At 36.3% G+C, this 27,773-nt stretch overlaps 1 protein-coding gene across 16 annotated transcripts in view; it reads right to left on the minus strand.

Moving 5' to 3' along the window:
- The window catches only part of bt (projectin protein bent), a 105,983-nt gene that overhangs the window by 56,120 nt on the left and 22,090 nt on the right, over window positions 1-27,773 (minus strand). For 13 of the 16 annotated variants that reach the window (XM_072545702.1, XM_072545699.1, XM_072545698.1 and 10 more), the window contains exons 4-16: window positions 26,652-26,814; window positions 6,855-6,996; window positions 5,714-5,852; window positions 5,374-5,577; window positions 5,013-5,314; window positions 4,567-4,790; window positions 3,764-4,342; window positions 2,828-3,007; window positions 2,476-2,763; window positions 2,101-2,325; window positions 1,404-1,454; window positions 1,298-1,345; window positions 861-1,019 (exon numbers count right to left, since the gene is read on the minus strand). In XM_072545702.1, the coding sequence (XP_072401803.1) occupies window positions 861-1,019; window positions 1,298-1,345; window positions 1,404-1,454; window positions 2,101-2,325; window positions 2,476-2,763; window positions 2,828-3,007; window positions 3,764-4,342; window positions 4,567-4,790; window positions 5,013-5,314; window positions 5,374-5,577; window positions 5,714-5,852; window positions 6,855-6,996; window positions 26,652-26,814 (2,704 nt within the window). The remainder of the gene's footprint in view (window positions 1-860; window positions 1,020-1,297; window positions 1,346-1,403; window positions 1,455-2,100; window positions 2,326-2,475; window positions 2,764-2,827; window positions 3,008-3,763; window positions 4,343-4,566; window positions 4,791-5,012; window positions 5,315-5,373; window positions 5,578-5,713; window positions 5,853-6,854; window positions 6,997-26,651; window positions 26,815-27,773) is intronic. The other 3 variants (XM_072545705.1, XM_072545695.1, XM_072545703.1) reach the window with 2 other exon arrangements.

Below are 27,773 nucleotides of genomic sequence, written 5' to 3' on the forward strand. Positions count from 1 at the left end.
AAATCAGAAAATACACGGAAATGAAATAGCTGATAAATTTACTACACAAAAAAGTAAAGGGACATATGTATAAGCATCGTCTGTGACTGGAAAAAAGCCTGGATCCGAGGCCAACATAACTCTCACAGGGAAAATATGTACAGTCAAACACAAGGCAAAATGTGTATTTTGCGGACGTGTGATAATAGAGCTAAAGTATTGAGGAAAACAAGCAGAAATCAGCTGAGTCATAATAGGCTTCGATACTCGATATACGCCAGTCAAGAAACGCCTGCATACGATGGGATTGTTTTAAGAAGACTTAACTGCAAACTATGCAGCAGAAGAGTTGCAACAGTCAACTATATATTGCATGACTTGGAGTCATTAGATCGCATGCCACTTTTTGGAAACTATCGAGGAATTTCAAAAACATAATGATACCCATCCTCTAGACCTATACAAGCTAGTACAGGGTCCAGAATTCTGGAATGGGTATCATGAGTGAATTGAAGATGTGTCAAAAGCAAACTGGCTGCATTACGACTGGTTTACAATAGACGGTTTCCTTGAAAAAAAAAGGAGGTGGAAAATATTCTAGAGCAAGTGTTGTAATTTAAATAAGAAATTTCTAACAAGAAATAGTATATTAACCACCGTATGAATACAAGGAAGGAAGAAGAGGAAAAGAGAGTGACATTGTGAAAAAGTTTGCTAGAAACACAGCACTAGATAAAAACCAGTGAAGGAGCCAACACGGACATGTGTTGAATATAGATACTCTCTTCAAAAAAGTTAAGTTTAGCTACTATGTCGAGAAATTTTCCCCCCAAAATTTTAAAGATTCTGTAAGCTGCTTACATTGCAAAAAGCTTTAGTACCTTTTTCTTGTCATCTACTAATGATGTGCGCCTGGACTCAGTCTTACTCTCCTCACTTTTTGAAATGGAAGATTTCCTACTAACTTTTCCATCTTTGATAACTTTTTCTTCGGTTTGTATAATTGAGCTTCTGCGTGATTCAGTTTTTACTTCTTCGTTCTGTTTTGTAAAGATTTTTCGTTAACATTTTGTTTTTTCTATATTTTAAATTCCATACATATTACCAGCAAGTAGCATAAAAATTATTATATATCATACAGTCATTCATATCTGCTTTATGTCTTACCACGGAATGTGACAGGGTACTATAAAACAGTTAATGCGATGATAGAAATATAGGAACTAAGGAAGAGAATACTAAACATTAATGTTTGACTGTACGATAATTATAATTTTTATGTTTTTTTCATTTTTAACCGAATATAATTAAGCCTTACCTGTTGAACCGATGTACGTCTTATTTTCTTCTCAACGTCTTTCTTTTCCTGAGGACAAATACAAACAAATAGAACAAAGACAATACGACACAACTCACATACTAACCTCTTCCTTTTTGGCCACAATCTTTTCGTCTTTTTTCTTTTCTTCGTCCTTCTACCAAAAATAAAACATCGTTAAAACAATAAAGAGATATTTAAAAATTGATAAGAGACGCCTATTAAAAAAATTAATTAATTAAGTTTGGACATAATAGTTATTTATGTACCAAGGGCATTATGTAGATGTTTATATCCAAGGGTGACTGTCTTACAAACTGCGACTGTGTTTGTAAATCGCCCGAGGGTATACACATCTATTAATGGCCACGGTGCATACAAACTTCTATATCATACTAGATTGCTATCGTATTCCTAATCTAAATATTTTTAAAAATTCAGAAAATTTATCATAGTAGAATGAGCAATACCGTCGTTAGGGTAAAACATATAATGAATGAACATATGCGGCTGCCAAAGCTAAAAAGTGAAAATGTCAGATCTATCTATCACCGGATCTTCCCAGAATTGCTAATTTTATGTGAATTCTACTAAATAATGTTATGTAGTTAGAATAATTTTATTCCATATTTTGTAACTTCAATAATAAATGTTATTAAGAAGTTATCAATATTTTTTTTGTCTTTATGCCTGTGCGGGCCATAAAGTATACTACTATGTAGTTGGTAACTAAGCAATAAAAACACGATAATGAACTAGTATGACATAAAAAAGTTTAAAACATGTATATTATTTTTAAATACCTTAATTAAAATTTTCTCCTCTTCTTTTCTTTCCTCTTTCTTTTCTATCTTTTTAACAGCTTTCTTTTCTTCTGTTTTCTTTTCCTCTTTCTTTTCTACTTTCTTTTCAACCTTCTCTTCTCTCTTTTCTACCTTTTTTTCTTCTTTTTTCTCTTCAACTTTCTTTTCCTGTTTTTCTTCTTTCTTTTCTTCTTTCTTTTCCTCTACCTTTTCTTCAATAACCTCCTGTAATTAAAATAAATCATTCTATAGCATTTTGATCAAATATCTTGTTAGAAATAAACCACAAGTATGTTTGGTAAGTTATTATCAATGCTATATTTCCAAATGAAATATTTCCAAAACGATATTATTATCATTATACCAAATTCTTACCTCTTCTGATTCTTCTTCTTCTTCATCTTCCTCTTTAACTTCGTTTACTTTAAGTGTAGCGCTTATTTCGTCTTCGCCAAATTCGTTTTTGGCAACACACTTGTATGTAGCGGAATGTGATACTTTACATTTATTAATGCTAAGTCGCGTCACAGTGCCATCAAAAGATATTCTGATTTCTGAAGATTCGGTTATCACAGTGGTGTTCTTGTACCATGTGATTTTGACAGTTTTGTCTTCTATTTTGAGAGAAGTTATAAAATCAACTGATTTTCCTTCGTCAGTAACCTACAAATACATTATAGAGATATATAAATAAATTTTATTAGAAAAGAAAAAATAAAATACTTACGATATTGGTTAGTTTGGTCAATTTTGGCTTGTCTCCTTTGGGTTTCTCCTCTGGAGGTAACTCAGTGACTTCAACAACTTGTGAAGTTGCTTCACCCTTTTCGTTTTTAGCAACTAATTTGTACATACCTTTGTCTCTTTTTTCAACCTCATTAATTTCGAGTTTAACAGTAAATTCGCCCTAAAAGTAATTTAAAAGATTATTTAAATTAATTACGTATGACGTATTGTGAAAACTAACAATAATGCAAGGTGCGTGCAAGATTATGGGCTTATACATTTTTGTTAGGGCTGAGTCAGATAACAGGGAAATTATAAGATGAATGGATTGCTTACGTATGCTGAAGATGTACGAAATACTCAAGAAAAATAATTAGATCGAAGACTAGTATCTTGTGTTTAAAAGAGCCTAAAAAACGTCTCAATTGGACCAAACATATTTTTACAAAGTAACCTTGTATCAATTTATTTACATTGTTGAAACTCAGGACACTTGTATCTTGTCTATAAGGCATGTATCCTCAACTTCTTGTAAACAATAGAAAATGGGGTTGCATTTTGTGCTATTTGAATTGTTGTTATGATTAGAATATTTTATTTTATTTTTATAATTTCAAAGTTTAATTTGGGGTAAGTATTAAGTAACATATTAATTTACAAATATTATATAAATAAATACAAATAGATGTAAGGTATACAAAAAATACACTTCAGGTCGCATTGTGGAAAGGGCTACGAGGCATAAACTAATATTTAATATTAAACATGACCTCTATATATAGAATCTGTAGACTATCAAACTAACACGCTGGAAAATTCTGGAAAAATCTACCAATCAATTTGCTGGAACAATATGGGTACAAGTCGATGACAGCGACGAAGAGGTAAAATAAGAAAGATTTAAATTAGAAAATATATATAAAGAATGTATACTTACGTCTTTAACTTGGTCAACGTGAACGGTATGTCTTGAATCTTCTTTAACGGCTTCACTCTCCTTAAACCATGTACAATCAGGTGCAAACTTACTGAGAACTTTACATTCAACAATAACAGTTTTCTTCTTAATGATTTTAATAACTTTGGGTTTTTCTTTGATAACAGGAATAATTTCGATGTTTAAGGTGAGGTTGGCGTTGAGTTCACCAAGCGTGTTTCTTATATTGCATTTGTACAAGCCAGAGTCGTCAATCCCCGGATCATTTAGTTCCAGTTTGACGTAATATATATCTTCTTCGGTCTGTTTAATACTGATCTTAATTTTGGATGATTCTGTGACTTCTTTGCTTTCTCTGTACCAAACTATGGTGGGTTTAGGATTAGCACGAACTTTACACTCCATGACAACGAGTTTGCCTCCATCGTGTGAGGTTATCCTGGGTTTTTCGACAAACGTTGGTCCTTCTCCTTCTGGTTCTGGTTCTGCTTCGATATTTAAGTTCAGATTTGCGTTGCTTTCTCCGTATTCGTTCTTTACATGACATCTGTAAGTACCCCCATCAGCTGCCGATGGATCCTGTAAATGAATGAATCAATTTATATTTCTAAAATCTCCATAGTTTCTTCCATCTTCATAATAAATGCTGAGAAGTATATAGGTAAAAATACTACATGTTCAACAGCACGTAATTTTGTAAGAAACTTCAAAACATTTTTTATAATAGGATGAAAAAATCAATGTTTTTTTTTTAAATTCCTTTCGGATTGGTTGTAAGTGTTAAAAATTAGTTTAGAACAAACCTTGATTTCTAAGGACAATTCGAATTTGTCTTCTTCGAGATCAACGATCTGGATTTTAATTTTGGAAGATTCCTTGACGGCGGTGGTTCCGCGGAACCACGTGACGTCAGGTTTAGGTTTAGCTTTGCATTTACATTTCATAGTAATGAGAGTGCCACTCTCATTAGGTATGATTTTGGGTTTCTCAAGAAAAGAAGGCGCAAAGCCATCAGCGCTATCTCCACCTGTAACACAAATAAGTTAGGGAAGTTCTAAAAGTAAGTGATGATATCAAAGGCCATGCTCATGCAAAATGACAGTAACACAGGTTCGAAGACAGAGTGTTGGTTGTGGCAAGACGTCACTGGAACAAAGTGGAAATGAGTAACGGAATTGGACGTTTCACAGACACATAATACAGATACATAGTAATTGTACAGATTGAACAGTTCCTGGACGCAGCATACCTTGGAAGTTCAATGCAATATTTGCATTGCTTTCACCAAATTCATTGAAAGCGTTACATCTATAATGTCCGCCATCTTCGCGAGTGGGATTTGCGATCTCTAAAGTGAGAAGATAAGTGTCTTTATAAGTGGTTTTTCGGAGCATGCGTACTCGCGGGCTGTCCGCGATGCTCTTCTCGCTCTGAAACCACGTTATATCGGGGTCGGGATGTGCCTCAAGAAGACACTCCATGATGAGGACATCGCCTTCTTGTCTGATGGTTGGCTTTTTGGGAAACCTCGGCGCCTTTCCGTCGGGTATTCTATAAGAAAGACAGAAATAATCGTATCTAGGTATGAAGTATATAGGTGTTTGTCTTACTTGGGTTTTTCTATACCCTCGAAATTTAAGTTGATGGTAGCGACGCCTTGACCAAATCGATTTTTCGCAACGGCGCGGTACTCTCCACGATCATTCCTTTTGACGTTGGCTATTTGCAGTTGTGCCAGATAGTAGATCTTCTCATCGACTTCCATAGACATCGAGTACCGACTATTCTGTTTGATTTCTTCCTTTCCGTGGAACCTAATGAAGTGCGTAACAAGAACATTTATGTAATGACGTAATTATAAGCAAATTCGTATTCGTATTATAATGGTAACTACTATTATCTATTATTGCTGTTTAAAGGATTAGATGTTTATTTTTTTTATATACATACCATTGTATTTCTGGTTTGGGTTCACCGACGCAGCGACACAGGAAGGTGATGGTGGAACCGTCTTCCGTCTGCCTGATGAGTGGTCTCTCCGTGAAGGTTGGCCTGATGCCCTCCTTTTCCGGCACAGGTGCCTCATCGCCTAGTGAGCAGAAACTCTCCTAAACTGGCTGTATCAAGACACAGGACAGCCAGCAACACTCGCGCAACTAACAATGCTTACCGAAAAATAAAAAGCTCAGCTTTTAATCATTCAATCGTGTTAAAGAGTGAAAGAGATATTTATTGACTTTTTTGTATTACAACTCTGAAAGAAAAGTGTCACATTTGCAAGAACATGGCCTTAGACTTAGTATTAAATGTTGTTAACAAAACAAAAGTGTTGATGATGCGGGTGGTAGGTTCCTCATAGTTCTTAGTTTGGCCTAAAAAAACTGAAACGTTCAATCCAGCCACACTGTGTCTGCCAGGTACTTATTATTAGAGGGTAGCCAGTTCGCAAAAGTAGATTGCGAAGTGTTACACTCGGTCTATTCTAAGCTTTAATTCACACAAAACGAGATCCATATTTTTAATGTACATATTAATTAGAAATGATTTGTTAAAACTGCATATTAAAAGCTGAGCTGAGATTAAGCATCGGTTAGTCCATTGTACTGTGCACGAGTGGCTGACTTACTTGTCCGTAACTTGCTGCTATTCGAGAGTTTAGTAGGGAAGAAATTGCTTAGGACTGTGTGTATTTATTAAAAAGATAGTGTAGGTGTTGTATGTGTATTTATTGGATGCTTGTGAGGATTGTATGTTTTGCAAGCCGAAGAAGCTTTTACTATATCAAGATTAGACAAAATTAGGAAGAAAGGAACTACAACAACTATAAATTAGCTACTGCGGCTGTTGCTATAAATGCTGGTATCACATGTGTCTCTTACGCTTTAGTCTATAAATTTAGATCTGACTACTTGATTGACTCCAATTGATCTGATCATGACTATGATTGTGATTATGATTATTCAGTTAATTCTATGGTTATTCGCTTATTGCTTTTGCTTATTGCTTCCAATTCTCAAAATCAGTACTGGACGGCTGAGGCTGACAAAAGGACACACAAAGCAGATACAAGAAGCGGAACAAAAACACTTACTGTCAAAGTTGAGGCTGATTGTGGCGTTACTTTCTCCCAAGTCATTTTTTGCGGTCACCTTGTATTTGCCAGCATCCTCTACCGTGACATCGATTATTTCAAGGGTCGCAAAATATGAATGGCCGTCTTTATCTATCCTCAACTGAAATTCAATAACATATCTTTAGTCTTTTTACATTATAAAGATAAATATTTAGTTTCATATAAACAATTATTGCAAATATTACAAAATTTAAATGTATATAATCATTTTATCTTTTTTAATTATTAAAAATATTTCTTAACATTTTTTTTTATTTAATTTAACGTGCTTGTGACAGCTTCGGCCATTAGCACGAGGCACCGTGGATACAATTATATTAGGTACAATTACATATTATAATATACTATAGTTATATATTATTTAGTAAGTTTTCTAGCTTCAGGAACTGGATAGCTGTGATGACTTGACTCTGGTTCGATAATATATCTGTGATGTCGCCCTTCATGCCCAGTTCTTGACGTCGTTTATTGTAATGAGGGCAGTCCACAAGGATGTGTAGAACGCTTAGTGGAGATTGGCAATAGTGACAGATTGGCTTAGGTGTAGAATTCATTAGGTGACCGTGTGTAAATCTGGTGTGACCGATACGTAATCTTCTAGCAACAACAATCTCATTTCTGAAATTGAAAAAGACAGAAAATATTTTATTTCACGTTCAAAGCGTCTATGTACCTATTGATACGTATTTCAATATACTCTGTATGAGTACGAGAAACAAATTCGTTAGGATTTCTGCTTAGATGAATAGACATGTCGTGGAATGCAAATTTTAGATTCCCCATGTCTCTATTAACATCTTTATCATCGTTTGGCCATGCCTTGCAATTTTTAGAAGGCTCCAGATTAAAGCAGAAATCTGAATTTGTTTCGAAACTATCTTACCGATTTTTCTATCAGATGTCGCTATTGCGTCCATAACGAAGTCATGTTATTGTTACTTCTAATAAGACAGAGAATTTTATTTTTCACGTTAAGAACGGCTATGAATAACTATTCTGATGAGCTTTATTAAAGCGAAATACGTATCAATAGGTACATAGACGCTTTGAACGTGAAATAAAATATTTTCTGTCTTTTTCATTTTCTTCGGATCTACTCTGTATGAGTACGAGAAACAAATTCGTTAGGATTTCTGCTTAGATGAATAGACATGTCGTGGAATGCAAATTTTAGATTCCCCATGTCTCTATTAACATCTTTATCATCGTTTGGCCATGCCTTGCAATTTTTAGAAGGCTCCAGATTAAAGCAGAAATCTGAATTTGTTTCGAAACTATCTTACCGATTTTTCTATCAGATGTCGCTATTGCGTCCATAACGAAGTCATGTTATTGTTACTTCTAATAAGACAGAGAATTTTATTTTTCACGTTAAGAACGGCTATGAATAACTATTCTGATGAGCTTTATTAAAGCGAAATACGTATCAATAGGTACATAGACGCTTTGAACGTGAAATAAAATATTTTCTGTCTTTTTCATTTTCTTCGGATCTACTCTGTATGAGTACGAGAAACAAATTCGTTAGGATTTCTGCTTAGATGAATAGACATGTCGTGGAATGCAAATTTTAGATTCCCCATGTCTCTATTAACATCTTTATCATCGTTTGGCCATGCCTTGCAATTTTTAGAAGGCTCCAGATTAAAGCAGAAATCTGAATTTGTTTCGAAACTATCTTACCGATTTTTCTATCAGATGTCGCTATTGCGTCCATAACGAAGTCATGTTATTGTTACTTCTAATAAGACAGAGAATTTTATTTTTCACGTTAAGAACGGCTATGAATAACTATTCTGATGAGCTTTATTAAAGCGAAATACGTATCAATAGGTACATAGACGCTTTGAACGTGAAATAAAATATTTTCTGTCTTTTTCATTTTCTTCGGATCTACTCTGTATGAGTACGAGAAACAAATTCGTTAGGATTTCTGCTTAGATGAATAGACATGTCGTGGAATGCAAATTTTAGATTCCCCATGTCTCTATTAACATCTTTATCATCGTTTGGCCATGCCTTGCAATTTTTAGAAGGCTCCAGATTAAAGCAGAAATCTGAATTTGTTTCGAAACTATCTTACCGATTTTTCTATCAGATGTCGCTATTGCGTCCATAACGAAGTCATGTTATTGTTACTTCTAATAAGACAGAGAATTTTATTTTTCACGTTAAGAACGGCTATGAATAACTATTCTGATGAGCTTTATTAAAGCGAAATACGTATCAATAGGTACATAGACGCTTTGAACGTGAAATAAAATATTTTCTGTCTTTTTCATTTTCTTCGGATCTACTCTGTATGAGTACGAGAAACAAATTCGTTAGGATTTCTGCTTAGATGAATAGACATGTCGTGGAATGCAAATTTTAGATTCCCCATGTCTCTATTAACATCTTTATCATCGTTTGGCCATGCCTTGCAATTTTTAGAAGGCTCCAGATTAAAGCAGAAATCTGAATTTGTTTCGAAACTATCTTACCGATTTTTCTATCAGATGTCGCTATTGCGTCCATAACGAAGTCATGTTATTGTTACTTCTAATAAGACAGAGAATTTTATTTTTCACGTTAAGAACGGCTATGAATAACTATTCTGATGAGCTTTATTAAAGCGAAATACGTATCAATAGGTACATAGACGCTTTGAACGTGAAATAAAATATTTTCTGTCTTTTTCATTTTCTTCGGATCTACTCTGTATGAGTACGAGAAACAAATTCGTTAGGATTTCTGCTTAGATGAATAGACATGTCGTGGAATGCAAATTTTAGATTCCCCATGTCTCTATTAACATCTTTATCATCGTTTGGCCATGCCTTGCAATTTTTAGAAGGCTCCAGATTAAAGCAGAAATCTGAATTTGTTTCGAAACTATCTTAACGAATCTCATTTCTCTTAATATTTAATGTATGATGTTATTTAAAAAGTCTTTAAATTTAATTAAATATAATCTATATTAGTAAACATTTCCGTTTTTGTTGTATATATCGGTTCAGGTAGAAAGAAGTTTTGATTGAATAGCGCTATTACTATTATTGAAGTTTTTAAAAATTTAATAAATTTGAATTTTTCAAGCACTTTCAACCAACCCATAGTTCATCTTACTGGTGTAGTTTATTTGTGAGTAAAATTTATGTGTAATTAATGTCACAAATATTCTCAAATTATTTAGTAGGAATCGATATCAAAGGAGAGTATCTGTGTGGCTTTCGACCGAGAAGATCACCACTAGATCAATTATTTATTATTAGAAAACTGCTGGAAGAGAGTTGGAAATTTATTAAAGATGTTTATAAATTTCCGATAACTTTTTTTTGTCTTTATAGAGAGGGGTTCTGGAATCTTCAAAAGACATCTCAGTCCAGGACGCCGCCTGACTGACCTTAGTGCAGGATTCGTTCTTCGTACTCCCGGCGATAGTTCCCGAGGTACTTTAAAATGCCCTCTTTTCGCCAAGTCTACGCCGAACGCCTACCTGCTAAACCAAACCCTCCTCTGTTATCCAGCGATCCGGAAGCGGAATGACCGCTGTAAGGCCGGCATCTCTTCCGAAGCACTACCTTCATCCATTCATTCTCCATTCATCCACATCCACACTCCATTCATCAACAAGGAGGCTCCCTGTCTCGTTCCAGGTAGCGTGTAGAAGACCCTCATCGCTCCTAGTACGGCATCACTCCTAGACGGACATTTCCTCCTTCCCCACAGTCTGACCCACTTTTCTAGCTTCAACTTCCAGCATCTTTCACTTTTACCGCTGCCGTTGATCCAGCTGTCTTTCTTACTCTTCTTTTTTCTTGATCACTGCACTGATATAGTTGTGTATGCTAGTCCAAACTGATTTATTTTCAATCATTCTTTCAATCATTTCTCTCACTGTAACAAATTTCACACCTGTCTCTCTTTCCATTCTGTTCCTTTCTACTATCCATCTGTTGCAATCTAGCATCATATGTGTCACAGTGTCGAAGTGTCCACAGTATAGACATTCATCTGTGTCAGCCTTTCCGAACTTAGAGAGGTAGGCCCTAAAACACTCGTATCCTGTGAGCACCTGCGTCAGGAAATAATCCAGTCATCTGTGACCACAGTCCAGGTAATTATATGATAGCATCATGTGAATGACCATGGAAAGTATAGAAGTACGAAGTAAGATTATTAATTTAAGAAACATATGTATAGATAATTCAATAGCTAATATAATAATAATGGTTTAAAACAACGCGATGGGCTAACAGGTCACATAAGCGGGAAGTATTCTCAGACCAGGGTCCCAAAATAATTCTGGCGCACGCAGACGATATAGACATTAGCAGGTAGTCCACCAAAACAAAGAGAATGTTTGTGAAAATAGAAGTCACAACAAAAAGAAGTAGGACATCCATTAAGAGAAAATGAGATATATCCATATCAGTCGCAGATCATCTACGTAATGTATCAAATCGCTTCCGCGTTCCAATCTTTTTATTTTTTCTTTACTTTTCTAATTTAGTAAAACATCCCGTATATTCGACCATTACTCTGCCGTCCATTCGCAATAACTTTTTTATGACCATTTTACAAATTTTACCGCCAATAAAAAGTTCCGTTTGCCATATATATTTCCTTTGAAATTTTCTAAATAATGATCTCTTCTAATAAATTCAAATTTTGTTAAATGTAATCCCCAAAACTGTTAGTTCAAACAAAGCACTTTTCGCTAATATAAATATATCTAATTTTTTGATTCCACTCATTCTTCCGTCTTCCACTGAAGAAGATGTAACGATTTGCTATCACCAGATCGGTTCGTCGAATGACTTTTTTATTAATTGGCTAAGATATGTTATAGTTATCTTAAATTTTTTTGTATCTGTCGTTTCTTCTCCTGTCAGGTATCTTATTGTTCATACGTACAGGGTCTTAGTTGTGATTGGTATTTTGCAAATATTTGTTGCCAACAATATTTTTTGGCTTAACCGCTATCGAAACAAAGAATTGAAAAGCCTGTATAACCAACCAAGTACAATCAACGAGATAAAAACGCAAGAGAAGCTGGCTGGATATAGACATAAATTTAGAGAGAAAAGAACTGCCAATTGGTGCACCAGTCTTATCTTTGTCACTTTATCTCCTGTATTTATTATGATATGGTGTCTAATTTTGAACTCCTATCTATTGTCTTCCTTAAGTAATGAATGTATATAACCGTCATTATTTTCATAATAATTGTTAATGTACATAATCTCGTCTGCTTTTCCAATATCATACTTTTAGGAGAATCGTTTTGTAGATACAGAATACAGGTGTGTCATTTATTTTTATTTTTGTTGGAGAGTGAATTTTCACGAGCTCGTTATTAGTTTAAAAAAACAACAGCTGACACACATGTTGCTAAAACAAAATTAGAAAATAGTTGTCATTGCCAAGTCTAAAATGTATTACAGAAGATATTTCATAAGATTTGAATACTAGTACAATGTTGAATGCTGTAATACAATTTTAGAATTCACTAATTAGACGATATAAATATTTGATATGTGATATATATTAACGTAATGAAATAGTGCATGTGTCTCTTGTTTTTTATCATTTCAGAGGCTGAAATACCCGCTTAGCGTTTTAATAAAAAAAATAGCAATGAAACTATAATCGAATTTAAATCAAAGCAAATACTCGATCATTTGAGTGTGTTTAGTGACTTTTTGGCACTTTTCATCGTAAATCAGAAATAACGATTCTCCGTTATAATATCACAAAAATAGGATAACTCTAACAATCTAGATTTGATAATAGATAGAAACAAACGTTAAGAGCAAATATTTAAACAATAAGTGACAAGTATTATGATAATGGTTGTTAAAATTTTTAGATTAGCTGTTAAATTACTACTTTATTCATGCTATTTCTCAGACTTAAGTTGTTATTACTGAAACAGTCAACGAGAAGCAATGTTTGAGCTCCTTTTTGTTAATACTGGTGACAACATGACGTTGAGAACATATGTATCTGTATCTGTAGAGTAGGGAGGGCGAGTTAAGTTTCACAGCACTTAGGCCACAATTGACCCATTGTGCATCCTCCCAGAGAGCTGTCACCCTTAGCTCATTGTCCATCCTGCCATTTCTAGGAAGGTGGACAAGTCACCAGGAGACATCTCTCTTATGTGGGCAGGTGTGAACCAGGACTCGCTGAACGCGTACTCTCGTATTAACAATAACTCTGGGAGTTCACATAGGACATGCTTCTCGTTCACACTTCCTACATAGAGGTGTGTCTGCTAGCCCCAGTGTGTGGAGGTGTTTGCTTAGTTGACAATGACCAGTTAAAAAACCAACTGTCAAACGTAGGTTTTTCCTGGTCATTCCCAAGTACTTCTTTGATGCTGACTCTTCAAGGTTACTTAGTGTTACCCTGGCAAGTTTACATCCTTGCCCTTCTTCCTATCTTTTTACGGTTTGCGTATGGGAGTGACATTTGACAATTTCGGCGATTGTTGTAGTTGACCAACCAAAAAGATCCCCAGGTCCTAAGAGTCTTAGGCCTGCCGCCTTCCTAGATAATTGGTCAGCAATGCGGTTGCCTTTATTCCTATTGTGTCCTTTAACCCACCTCAGGATGATGGTATTACCATCCGAAGCTTGAGTTAGTGACTCGTGACACTCCATTACTAACCTTGATAAGATATGTGGTCTATTCAAGGTTAGTAGCGCTTGTCTGCTATCTGTGTAGATCATTATAGTTTTCCCTGCTATACCTTTTTGGGTTATCTCTTTTGCGGCTATAAAGATACCAGTCAGTTCTGTCTGAACTACGCTGGCATTTTTGCCCATACCCCACTTTATTCTTAGATTCAGTGATCTGGAGTATATCCCGCATCCTGAGCCTTCTTTCATTTTGGAGCCATCGGTGTATATGCAATAGGCATTTGCCACGTTTGTCTCCCTATACTGTCTTGTTTCGATTTTGTAAGGTTTGTTAAAGACAAACTTTGGTTCAATTGAGTGGCAGCCTGCCTGTAGCAGTGGTAGCGCATCCAGCTCTCCCCGCCAGAAACGAGTTCTCAATTGTCCCATTCCTACATCAAGGTTTGCACCAGCTGAGCGCAGTCGCATCATTGTCACTAGCGCCACCTCTTTGACATATATATCTAGAGGCGTGATGCAAATGATCAACTCCATTGCAGCAGTTGGTGTTGTTTTCATGACAACTGTCATATTTATGCAAGCCATCCGCTGAATATGGTTTAGTTTGTTAATCGCTGTTGTCTGTAGCACTTTTGGTACCCAAACAATAGCTCCGTAAGTTGGCATTGGCCTAATGGCAGCAGTGTAGACCCAGGCGATCACCCTGGGCGTAAGGCCCCAGGTGCGTCCGACCGTTCGTCGACACTGCTCATAGGCAATATATGCTCTTTTAGCTCTACCATCTAAGTGTGAGTTCCATGTTAACTTCCTGTCAAGGATAATACCAAGGTACTTCACCTCGTCAGAAAAATTTAGACTGTAGTTTAGAATCCTTGGAGGTATAAAGCCCGTGATTCTTCTTTTTCTGGTAAAGAGGACCATCTCTCTTTTCTTAGGATTTATAGATAGATAGTGAGTGTTCCTTGCACCATGTTTCTATTAGTCGGAGAGCAACTTGTAATCCCTCACATGGTGTGTTCTCAAACTTACCGCTTTGCAGGACAGCAATGTCGTCTGAATAGGTTATTGTGTAGAAACCGTTGCTGCTGAGTTGGTTAACCAGGGTATCTAGAACTATGTTCCAGAGGAGTGGTGATAGCTCCCCTCCCTGTGGACACCCCCTCGTTGAGAACATTATATGTTATAAATTATTTTGTTATTTTTCTGACATCTAATATATGATATATTGACACATGACAATTTGACACATGTGGCATTACATACTACTACAAGGCTAAGGGAAAATATTTAATATTGACATTCTTAATTTTTATGTATACATGACTCTGTTTGTTTTTCAATGTGCCTCTAGTAAGTTGTCGTTCCCTCGTTTTCGTGGTCTTGAAGAACCTTGCCATCCTTACTACTCTATTTGTTGTCATTCGGCTTATATGACGTTGCATTTTACTCTTCGATTTCTTACCCAGTCCTTGATGTTCTCCACCTTGCATCTACGTCGTATATCTGTACTTCTAGCTCTGTCCCATAGTGTTTTACCATAAATTTTTCTGTTTTCATCTCTGCTGTTTATACCAGCCTTTTGTCCTGTCTGTGTCAGGTCGTGTTTCTGCCGCGTATGTCATAATTGGTCTGATGACTGTTTTGTAAATTCTGCCTTTTATATCTTTCTCAATATTTTTATTTCCCCATATTGTTTCATTCAGGCAACCTGCGTCTCTGTTTGCTCTATTCACTTGATCTTTCACTTCTGTTTCGAGCTTTCCGTAGCTAGATATAGTGTGATGCCAAGATATTTAAAGTCCATCTGTGTTCTATTATCCAGTTTACATCCTAGTACATTTTCTGTTATAACCATGCAATTTGTCTTTTTTGGGGAAATTAACATTTTAAATTTTCTGGCGGTTATATTAAATTGGTGCAGCATACGTTGTAAATCATCTTCACTTTGAGAGAGTAGTATAGCGGCGCCTGCATAGCAGATTGTTTTATGCATCCTTTTTTAGTTATTATATTATAATATATATAATATTAATAATTTTTATTAATATTATAAATTATATTAATATTGACATTATCAACATTGAAGTTGGTTTAATTTTAGTTTGTGTTCTTATTTTGAATGATTTATATATGCAGATGTCATTTTCGCACATTCTGACCAACACCAGAGCACTACACTAATGGTTGCAACGATATGGTTCGTGTATCTTGTGGAGGATCTGACTCTCTATTTTGTAATTTTAACGTTTTCTTCATGATAAGCTATTGATCATCTTTATCATATCATATTGATCATATTTCTAATGTCTTCATCGATGTTATCAAGGAACCTTGTTCTGGGTCTTCCTCTTCTTCTTTGACCAATGGGTCTATCAAGGGCGTGTTTCTAGCTGGGTATAGATTCGTCTTAGTACTTGTACTTCAAAACAGTCTAACTCTTTTCATTATTTTTTGTTAGAGTCTAGGTCTCTGAACCATATATTAGCACTGGGTTTATTATTGTTATGTAGAGTTTTATCTTTGCATTTTTCGATATAATTGAGGATTTAAGAAGGGGATTGAGCCCAAAATATCATCTGTTTGGCCGTACAAATTCTGCAGTATATCTCTGCGATAATATTATTTGAAGTGTTAGCTATCAGCTATCAAATATACAAATTTGTTCACTGCTTCGGTGACGTCGTTTTCTATAACAAGTGGCCATGTTATTTCTGATTGCATGTATTTCGTTTTGTTGGTGTTTATGATTAAACTCATTTTTGTAGCCGATTCTTTTAGTGCTACATACGCCTCTTGTACAGCGTTTTTCGTTCTCCCAACACTATTGAAACAGCATAGGCAAGGATTTGCACTGATTTGTATATATTTAGCCGGTGGTTGTAATTTGTGATACATATTTCTCATTGTTTTACAAATTCTGATAAAATTTTTTTATTTGTTCTAGTATTATTTGTAAGAGTATTTCGCTGCAGTGGTACATAAAAAACTATAAAAATAAATTTGTATGTGTGACTATAGTTGTAGAAAAAGTAAACGAAAAACTGAAGTAATTTGGACGACCACACTGTCATTCCCAATATAACGTGAAAAATGAATCAAATGTTTCACATTTAGCTATTTACAGGCCATCCAAATTATTTATAGGAACTTTTGAAACAACAAAATGTCTCCATGGGATCCAGAGCCAAGTCAAAAAAAGCTGAGAATGTAAATAGATTATATAACAACTGGTAAGGTTTTGAAATCGTTTAAAAATTATAAATGCTTCAAAAACATATTTTTTGTTTGTGAAGAGTATACTTTTGTCTTACTTCTTTTTTTAAACAATACATAGTTAGATTGAATGATTTATGACATCTTCTCTTGGTACAACTTGTCTCCTTGGGTGCAGTAATAAGTATAAAACAAATTTGTGTGACTTAAAAATTAACCTAATGACTGTCATTACAATTAGATTGGGTTGGTATTTGGGCATATTTTTACGACAGTTCAGTAAGATTGATTCCATATAGAAAAATTTCTAGAACAATATTAAAGTCGTGGTAAGATGACACAATATCTTTCCGGAGAGAGTTTTGAACGACTTGCAGTGGATTCTTATTCTCGGTCTACTTTCCAAAACAAAGAGAGAAAACAAGTACTTAATGGCAGAATGTGTAAAGGCTTAAGAAGTATTCATAATACACTTTGTATCAAGACATAGAGTTTAGAGTTACGTTCTGATGAAAGACGAAATTTTGAATCAGAACTATTTCTATATAAGAAATAATGAAAATCTTGGGTATTAAAAAAACTCGCATTACGCCTTTCGATCCTTAATCAACCGGAATGGTCGAAAGACATAATAGAAGTGTTTGTCAATATCTTTCAATTTTTATAATGTTATTCCTCTATTCCTGTTAGCCTATGGAAGTTCCAAACAAAAAGCAACTCCATCGATGATGATCAAAAGAAGAGAAATGAAGCTTTCTCAAAATCTTATTTTCGAGAGATTGAAAAAAATTTGAAAGAAAAATTGGAAAAAGTCTAAAAATTTTCTTGTAAAAGCTTAAAGCTTTAATGTGATAAAGCCAAAGACAGACTCAATATGCATTCTACTAGGATAACTTTTGAAAGAGGTGGCCCAGTATGGTTATACAATCCCAAATGTAAGAAAGAACTTTGTCCGAAACTTCAACAAAACTGGGAAGGACCGTATACCATACTGCAGAAAATAAACGATGTAATCTACCACATCCAGTTTTCAGCTAGAAGTAAACCCAAGGTAGTTCATATCGAGAGATTAGCTTCATACCTAGGAATGATCCACCCTGTTGGTTTCAATCGGTCCCTGATACACCAATTACTCGAGGCGAATAACTATGAAGGAAGGAGCAGTGTTAGAATAGTTCCGTAAATTGATTTTACATAGAAAAATCTCTTGTAGAAAAAAAAGTACTAAAAATCTAGGTTGTCAAAAAATGTTTATAAACACAGGAAGTTAACAGTTTAAGTAACAGTATTGTTTGCTGTTTCAAATGAAGTGATTTTACAGAAGTGCACTTGTAACTCTGTGACAACATTTTTTAAAAATTTTGACAAATATAAATATAGAATTATTAGTTTATATTGATTTTTTTAAATTCAGTTTTGACACTGATCAAAAAGTCTCTATTTATTTACTTATGTAGTATGCGTGGTGATGTACACGCTAAATATATTAAAATAGACGATACACTGGTCTTAATAAAAATTTTATTTTTACATCTTTAAAATGACCTACTTCAAACTACCTTTCAAGATAGAATTAGAACCCACATGGTGAAATTCACTGTAGGAGTTCTAAAAATAATTTTCTTTAAAGGAAACCTTATACATAAATATACAAAACTCACTGGTTTTAATTATAGCACATTTATTAAGTTGTATACAGTAGCAAGATATTTGGAGTCCCAATATTGACAGTGCTGGCCCCAATAAATTTTTATTAATAGTAGGCTTAGTTTCATAAATATTGAATATTATTATAGTTTTCCGTCCTAATTCTTCTCAATTGTGGAAATTACACAAAAATCTGTCGAGTATATTTCTTTGCACACAGGCAAACCAGCTGTTCACCCAAAAAGTACCTATCCATCCAATCGCTTTACTGTATTAATAAATAAATTACTAGAAAGATTAATATGTAACAAAATAAGCTCGAAAATAGTTAAATATCATCCAATCGAAGAAGTAGGTTTTAAATCAAAACGAAGTTATACTGATTAAGTCTTATCACTCTGTACATATCTTTTAAAGAAACCGTCTTCTACTGCTTATATGTCTACAGTAGGGAGAGAATTATAAATTCTATGCACTTTTCCTTCTAAATTCACAGCTAGAAAATTGCTATATTACGTCTAATAATATTTTAGGACCGTATGGGGAAGATATTAAAAACTGCACTAGGAATAGGCCAAGATTTCCTAAGATTAAAAACTGAGATAAACCACTGGAATGTCTATTGGGGGTATATATATATATATATATATATATATATATATATATATATATATATATATATATATATATATATATATATATATATATATATATATATATATATATATATATATATATATATATATATATATATATATATTGTTACGTAAAAATATGAGTCATAGTTTTAACCTTTAAAACATGTTTTTATTCTAATATGTTGTAGAGTTTACGAGAGGCCTCGATTTACCTGAGCGACCTTCCAGAACCAATGCGAGGGAAATCCAGTTTGCCTTTACCGTTTCGCCATCGAAGGTTTTGGATTTTTCGAGATAACGGCACTGGTATATAATAACGGAACTTTATTTGGAAGGGACAGTTAATTCGGACGACGCGCTCGCGATAAAATGTTACGTTCGCTTTTTAATAAATTATGTATGTTTAGTGAAAATAAATAAATATCAGTCATTGTGCTTTTTAATGAATTAAGATAAGAACAAGACATTATAAATTAAAGACTTAACAATTAATAAATTCACAACAAATGGTGTCAGAAGTGGGATCGAACATAAATTAGACTTATAATAATAATACAAGTGAATATAAAATAAATTGTGAAAATGGCTACGATTTATGAGCTGACAGTGACTAATTTAAGAAGACATCTCGAAGACAGAGAATTAGCTTCTACCGGAAAAAAGGCTGAGTTAGTCCAACGACTAAAGAACGCTTTGCTAGAAGAAGGACTAGATCCAGAGACTTATATATTTGAAGATGCTGTCCTCTCGTCGATTTCGAAAGTTTCTTCTGATGTAGCCAAAGTTTCTAGTGACATCGCATCATTAGAGAACAAAGTTTCTGACGATATTTCGAAAGTTTCTTCTGATGTAGCCAAGGTTTCTGGTGATGTAGCCAAAGTTTCCGGCGACATCGCTTCGTTGGAAGACAAAGTTTCTAACGAGATTTCTTCGCTGGAAAGCAAAGTCTCTGCTAACATCTCTTCGGAAATCTCTAAAGTCACTTCTGAGATGTCTGCCCTGGACGATAGAATGTCTTCATTAAAAAACCAAGTTGCTGCCGATATGTTAGCCTTCGAAGAAAAGATATGGAAAGAGATGGAAAGGAAGATGGAGGAAACAGGGACAGCAGAGAGAGGTAACAATCCGATTACAGTGGAGATAAAAGAAGACCAGACGAAATTTAAGTTGGAGACACGGCCGAAATTTGAAGGAAGTGGAGGTTCTATTCATGTTAAAGTCCCAACTTTCGACGGAAAATCATCATGGAACAACTACATGAAACAGTTCGAATCAGCCGCAAGAGCAAATGGATGGTCTGAAAAAGAAAAGGCGGTAAACCTGACTATCGCCCTTCGAGGAGATGCCTTAGATGTGCTTCAGACCATAGCCGTAGAGGAGACCGATGATTTCGAACAACTGAAGAAGAGGTTAAATATGCGATATGGCCACGAACATTTGGAGCATGTATATCAGTCACAGCTTAAAAATCGTAGACAGAAGAAAGATGAGGCTCTTCAAGAATATGAGGTAGATATTGCCAGATTAGTACGATATGCTTATCCAACAGCTCCCGAAGACATGATGGAAAAATTGGCCGTTCAAACGTTTATTGATGGTCTTCGTGATCATGAAATGCAGAGAACACTGCGATTAGCTCGTCACAAGACGCTGGTTGATGTCCTATCCGCCGCCCTCGAATACGAGTCAGCTACGCAGGCCTCTGGCGGGTACAGTAAAGTTAGGACTGTAAAAGAGGAAGGAGATGAAGATAAACTTGACCAGCTCGTTAATATGATGAAAAGCATGACATACAAGAAAACGAAGACCATCAGATGCTGGAATTGTGGCGAAATAGGACACGTACGAAGCTCCTGTAAGCACCCTAGGTACGACGCAAATCAAGAAACTCACCATCAGGAAAACTAGAACGGGTCAGCCTTAGGGGGGCAGCTTCGACCCAGAACTTTTCCAAAGACCCTCTCATACTAATAGCTTCTTTGAAATGTCGTGAAGATAGTGTATATGTAGATGGAGACATAAATGGTAAAAAGCATACGTTGTTGGTGGATACCGGAGCGACCAGAACCATTATACGCCCGACAGTTATAAACAGCCGAAAGAAACTGTTACCAACGAGGTTACGACTTCGGACCGCTACAGGTGAAAATGCCAACATTCATGGAGAAATCCAGGTACAATTGGGAATTGGGGCAGAAAAGTTTGTCCATACTGTTATAGTTGCTGACATCGAAGAGGATGTTATATTAGGAATGGACGTAATGAATATGCATGGATTCCAATTGGATTTTAAGAATAAGGTAATCAAAGTTGGCAACGAGGAGGTATTTCTCCATCCACATAATGACAACACTGTGCAAGCAGCCATTACAGAAGATACAGTCGTGCCTGCGAGAAGCGAAACGATCATAGTAGCGCGACTACAGGGAATTGTAGACGAAGGGAGACCTGTTATGATGGAGCCTTGGAACCACGACGATGAGGTTGGCCGTGGAATCATAATTGGAAAGGAATTGGTGACTTCGGCTAAAGAAATTCCTGTGAGACTTATCAATGTCAACGACTACCCAGTGACCATAAAGAAAGAGACAAAAGTAGGAACTTGTGTACCTGTGACATCCATAATTCGTCAGGCGACAACATCTGATAATTCCAACGACAAATTCGACCAAATGGTTGCAGTTGCAGGACAGTCTCTAAATCAGATGGAGAAAAGGAAATTAAGGGAATTTCTTCGGCAGTATCGTGATATTTTCGTACCGAAAGGAGGAAAGACGGGAAGAACTACCGTTGTTAAGCATAAAATTGATACTGGTAATGCTAAGCCAATTCGTCAAACAGCTCGACGATTACCACAGGCGAAGAGAGAGGAAGCTGAAACGATTGTCCAGGAAATTAAGAAAGACGGGGTGATAGAACCTTCTACGAGTCCATGGGTCTCTCCGGTGGTCCTGGTTAAGAAGAAAGACGGAACGACGAGGTTCTGTGTGGATTACCGTTTGCTGAACAACGTTACCAAGAAAGATAGTTATCCTCTGCCTCGGATCGATGACACATTGGACACATTGGCTGGAAGTAAATTGTTTTCTACTTTAGATTTGAAGTCTGGATACTGGCAGGTAGAAATGGACCCAGTCGATAAAGAAAAGACAGCCTTCACCACAGGATCTGGATTGTGGCAATTCAACGTTATGCCATTTGGACTTTGTAATGCTCCTGCGACATTTGAGAGGCTTATGGAAAATGTGTTGAGAGGGTTATCTTGGAAAACATGCCTGGTTTATTTAGATGACATAATCGTCTTGGGGGAGACATTCGAAGATCATTTGAGGAATTTAGAAAACGTTTTTAATCGACTTAAAGCTGCCCAATTGATGCTAAACCCCAAGAAGTGCCAGCTATTTCAAGGTAAAGTCAATTATCTGGGTCATATAGTCAGTAAAGAAGGAGTGGCCGTGGATAAGGGAAAAATCGATTCCATTAAGGAATGGCCAAAACCAACTGACAAACATCAAGTGAGAAGTTTTCTTGGACTATGTACTTACTACCGGAGGTTTATTAAGAAGTTTGCAGATATCGCTAAGCCATTAACGCGACTTACAGAGGAAGCAAGAGAATACCGCTGGGATATAGACTGCCAAAATGCCTTTGAAACGTTGAAAAAGCATTTAATAACAGCACCAATTTTGGGGTATCCACTGCCAGAAGGAGAGTTCATCTTAGATACGGATGCAAGTAACGTGGGAATTGGAGGAGTGCTGTCTCAGATTCAAGGAGGACAGGAACGAGTCCTCGGATATTTTAGTAAAGTCCTTTCAAAACCTGAGCGGAATTATTGCGTCACGAGAAGAGAACTTCTAGCAGTAGTTAAATCAGTAGAGCACTTCTACCAATACCTCTATGGCAGAAAGTTTCTAATCCGAACCGACCATGCCGCCCTTAAGTGGTTGATGCAGTTTAAGAATCCAGAGGGTCAGATAGCCAGGTGGATCGAACGACTCCAAGAATACGATTTTAAGATTGAGCACCGGGCCGGAGTTAGCCACAGAAACGCTGATTCTCTTTCCAGAAGGCCATGCCCAGCAGAGTGTTCCCACTGCAACAAAACGGAATCCAAGGAAGCAGCAGTGCTAAGAACGACGATTGTCAACGACGACTGGACGCCTACTAAGATAAGGGAAGAACAAGAGAGAGATCCAGTTATACAGAAAATCCGAAAATGGAAAGAGGAAAACCGTCGACCACCTTGGCAGGAAATATCAAACCTATGCTCAGTAGTTAAGACGTATTGGGCCCAGTGGGACTCATTTATCATCGAAGATGGCTTGCTCAAACGAGTCCTGGAAAATGATGACGGTTCAGAGAAGAGAAGACAGTTGGTGATCCCAAAGAGCAGAATAGCCGAAGTACTTCGTCAGTTACACGACAGTCCATCGGGAGGGCATTTTGGTGTAAGGAAAACCCTTCAGCGAATTCGGGAACGGTTTTATTGGATGAACAGTTCCGACGACGTAAAAGACTGGTGTAAGAAATGTACTATTTGTGCTACGAGTAACGGGCCTCACCGGAAAAGGAGAGCTCCTATGAGACAATATAATGTTGGAAGCCCGTTTGAAAGAATAGCTTTGGACATTGCAGGGCCATTTCCAGAAAGTGAAAATGGGGGCAAGTACATGTTGGTAGTAATGGATTACTTCACTAAGTGGGTCGAGATTTACGCACTTCCAGACCAGAAGGCCGCCACCGTTGCAGATAAGTTGATCCAAGAATATATCAGCCGATTTGGAGTGCCTTTGGAGATCCATAGTGACCAAGGCAGGAACTTCGAAAGTGATCTATTCCAAGGAATATGTGATAGACTAGGCATGAAGAAAACAAGAACTACCGCGTATCATCCGCAATCGGATGGTATGGTAGAACGAATGAATAGGACAGTTGGCAAGTATTTGACAAAGATGGTGTCCGATCATCAGCGAGACTGGGACCAATACCTTCCGTTCTTCACAATGGCCTACAGATCTGCTGTTAACGAATCAACGGGCCAGACACCAGCCAGAGTCCTATTCGGACGCGAAATGCGACTACCTTGTGATCTAGAATTTGGGTGTCGACCTGGAGAAGATGTAGCAGGTGAAGATTATGTGATCGAATTACGAAGAAGAATGGACGATGTACATGAGTTGGTCCGTTCCCACCTTCAGATCGCTAGCGACCGAATGAAGAAACGGTACGATACACAAGCCGAAAAGGGTTGCTTTAAGAAGAACGACAAAGTATGGCTGTATAATCCCAAGAAGCGAAAAGGTTGTTCTCCCAAATTGCAGCAGTTTTGGGAAGGTCCATACCTCATCATGGAGAAGATCAACGATGTCATCTACCGAATAAGCAAGATTCCGAGGGGAAAGCCGATGATAGTACACCATAACCGGTTGGCATCTTTCGAAGGTGACCACGACGTAGATGAAGAAGTGGAAGTAAACCAAGTCCAAGATGTGTCTGACCTCACGTTTGAGGAATTCATGGGTGCCTATGGAGGTACCGGTAAAGCGAGACATGGTGTTACCACTGAAGAAAAGCAAGATCTACTCGCGCTCCCCGATGACTACTCGCTGGCCCTTACCATCCCGGCCAGTATCAAAGACGCACCAGGGTTGGCATCCGTCTTTCGAAGGAAGTTTGGTCGAGTTGCAGAACTTCAATGCCAAGTGCCAGCTCCCGGTAAAACCTTGAAACTCCAAGATGCATCACGTTACCTTTTCTACCTGGTAACAAAAGACACTGCCCGTGACCAACCTACCTACCGAGATGTATGGGAAGCCTTACTTCAATTGAGAGGGCACGTACTAGAGTCCGACGTGCAAAAGTTAGCCATGCCAAAGTTGGAGTGCCGCCAATTAGATTGGAGAGTTATCCGAAATATGGTGGAGGAGATCTTTAAAGACACCGAAGTCCAGGTGTTAGTCTGTTGCAATCCGCATAGTTACTGGTGCGGAGAGAAAACCGTCCCTTGTCATTTTTATACAACTGGAAGTTGTAAAAGAGGGTCCAGTTGCCGATACCAGCATACCGTTCCAGTTCTAGTCCCAACAAGGTTCCAGGAGGAACCATCTTTTGAGAGGGGGGCAATGTTACGTAAAAATATGAGTCATAGTTTTAACCTTTAAAACATGTTTTTATTCTAATATGTTGTAGAGTTTACGAGAGGCCTCGATTTACCTGAGCGACCTTCCAGAACCAATGCGAGGGAAATCCAGTTTGCCTTTACCGTTTCGCCATCGAAGGTTTTGGATTTTTCGAGATAACGGCACTGGTATATAATAACGGAACTTTATTTGGAAGGGACAGTTAATTCGGACGACGCGCTCGCGATAAAATGTTACGTTCGCTTTTTAATAAATTATGTATGTTTAGTGAAAATAAATAAATATCAGTCATTGTGCTTTTTAATGAATTAAGATAAGAACAAGACATTATAAATTAAAGACTTAACAATTAATAAATTCACAACAATATATATATATATATATATATATATATATATATATATATATATATATATATATATATATATATATATATATATAATAACATAGTTCAATGTAAAGACGAAACAACTAGACATATACTAAATGAAACTAGATCAGAAACATCATCCAGAAACTCTTTGACCCGATATGGGAAGCAACAGTATTGTCAATCCAAGTTTATGTTGATAAGTACTGTACGCCTTAATATCGCTCATGTACAAAAAAAGTTGATGCTAAACTGAACAATATGATAACAATAATTATTGGCTTAATTAAATTCACTGCAACATAAGGGCTTCCAGTTATAAGAGACAATCCCATTTTCCACTATCAACCTCTGATGCATCCCATACATCCTTCTTGGATTTGAGCTACCACGCAAAACCTACTGGACATTCAATCGCATCAAATGCTATAAACTACCGTCTTCATCATGCGGTTACGGTTATGATGTTCCAACAAAAAAAATCGCAACAAAAGAGTGCCACCAACGATCATACGAACATAATCCACAAGATTTGCTCTTTGCATCGCCTGAGTAGATAAATTATATAAATAACCACAATTTTTATTTGTAATATCTATGTTAATTTTTCATATTCAAAATTTGTTTGCTTTGTATGTACGTGATCTGTTTTTTACTTCTGCATGGTTTTTCTATCGATTCAGAAGGTGCAGATGCACTGCGTTATCACCGTTATTACCATTATCATTTTCAAGGTTATTTTTCAATACTGAATTCTTGAATGTCCTCTGCTATATGCAAACACCGCCTTCTGTTTTGCTGGCAACCCGTGAAGACGGCATATTGTTATGGTCTCTCAATCTAGGCGTCAATTCATTCATTGGAACATTTTTTGGCTAAAGCCTTTGAACAGTGAAAACATGCACAGAATTCCAAGCATAACTAGATATAACTTCCAAACAGTATATAAAATTTGTAATGTAATATTTCCCAAAGTACATAATAATTTTCTGTATTTATAGTATTCTATAACTCACCCGTATAAGTTGTTTTGTTAAATAATTAGAGACTAATATATTATTTGATAAGTAGTAATAATAGTTGTAATAAAAAAGTTAATATGTATTTTTTCATACCTTGTGACGTGGACCTTCGCTAACAGCGTTGCCATTGTGGGACCAACTGACTGTTGGACGGGGATCGGCCTGTATCCTACATTCGAATAATAATTTTTTGCCATCATCTTCTTGGCGAATTGCTGGTTTCTTCGCAAAAGTGGGTGCTAGGCCGTCTATTTGCCTATGTAAAAAATAATAAATGTTACAGTCTGCAGAAATAGTAAAATAACTGCTACAAAAGATTTAGTAAAAATTGCAAATATAATGACTTAAACATGTAGATAAAGCAATATCACAAAATGAAGTTTCTTCCTACATGTCAATATAATTGGACAACCTATATTATCAAAACGATTGAAAACTTCTCATTGTTCTCATTAAAAGACTAAAGGCCCGTTTTCACACTACGTCTTATTGTACGTTTTGTGGGTCATATAAAACGTACGACAAAATGTGCGTTTTGTCCAGTGTATACACACTACGTTTTTTTCCTTCCGTTTTCTACCTCATTTCTAATTCAGAGTCTTGAGTTGTGTGAAGTTTGTTTAGTGTTTTTTTTATTATGGAGGAAACACGGCTGCTTTCTTTTATTTTTTCAACTATAAAGATACTATGACTGAGGGGAAAAGGGGATGAAGAGGGAAAAGACAAGATGGTCAAGAGAGTGGGCTTCTAAAAAGAAGCCAGTATTCCCACGTCTCGTTACCAAAAGAGGCGAACCAGATGACTGGCGCAATTATTTGCGAATGGACACCTCAGCCTATTGTCAATTGCTAGAGTTGGTAACACATATATATTGAAATAAGACACCTCATGAGAAAACCCATTACACCCCATGAAAGACTCACAGCAACTCTCAGATATCTTACAACAGGACGCAGCGTCAAGGACTTGGAGTTCACAATCATAATATCCAAACCAGCGTTAAGCCAAATAATTCCTGAAACCTGTAATGCAATCTACTTGGTTTTAAAACATAACTACTTAAAAACTTTTATACAATTCAATAAATTCCCCGAGAAAATCGTGGGTGCATTGCAGCAAATCTGACATTATTAGGCTTTTTTGGGAAAAATGAAACGAACAGCAGTGGAACTAGTCGTCAAATAAGTCAAGATCAGACGACTTGTCTGAATATGT

The sequence above is a fragment of the Diabrotica undecimpunctata genome, chromosome 10 (assembly GCF_040954645.1).
Source record: "Diabrotica undecimpunctata isolate CICGRU chromosome 10, icDiaUnde3, whole genome shotgun sequence".
NCBI classification, from domain to species: Eukaryota; Metazoa; Arthropoda; class Insecta; order Coleoptera; family Chrysomelidae; genus Diabrotica; species Diabrotica undecimpunctata.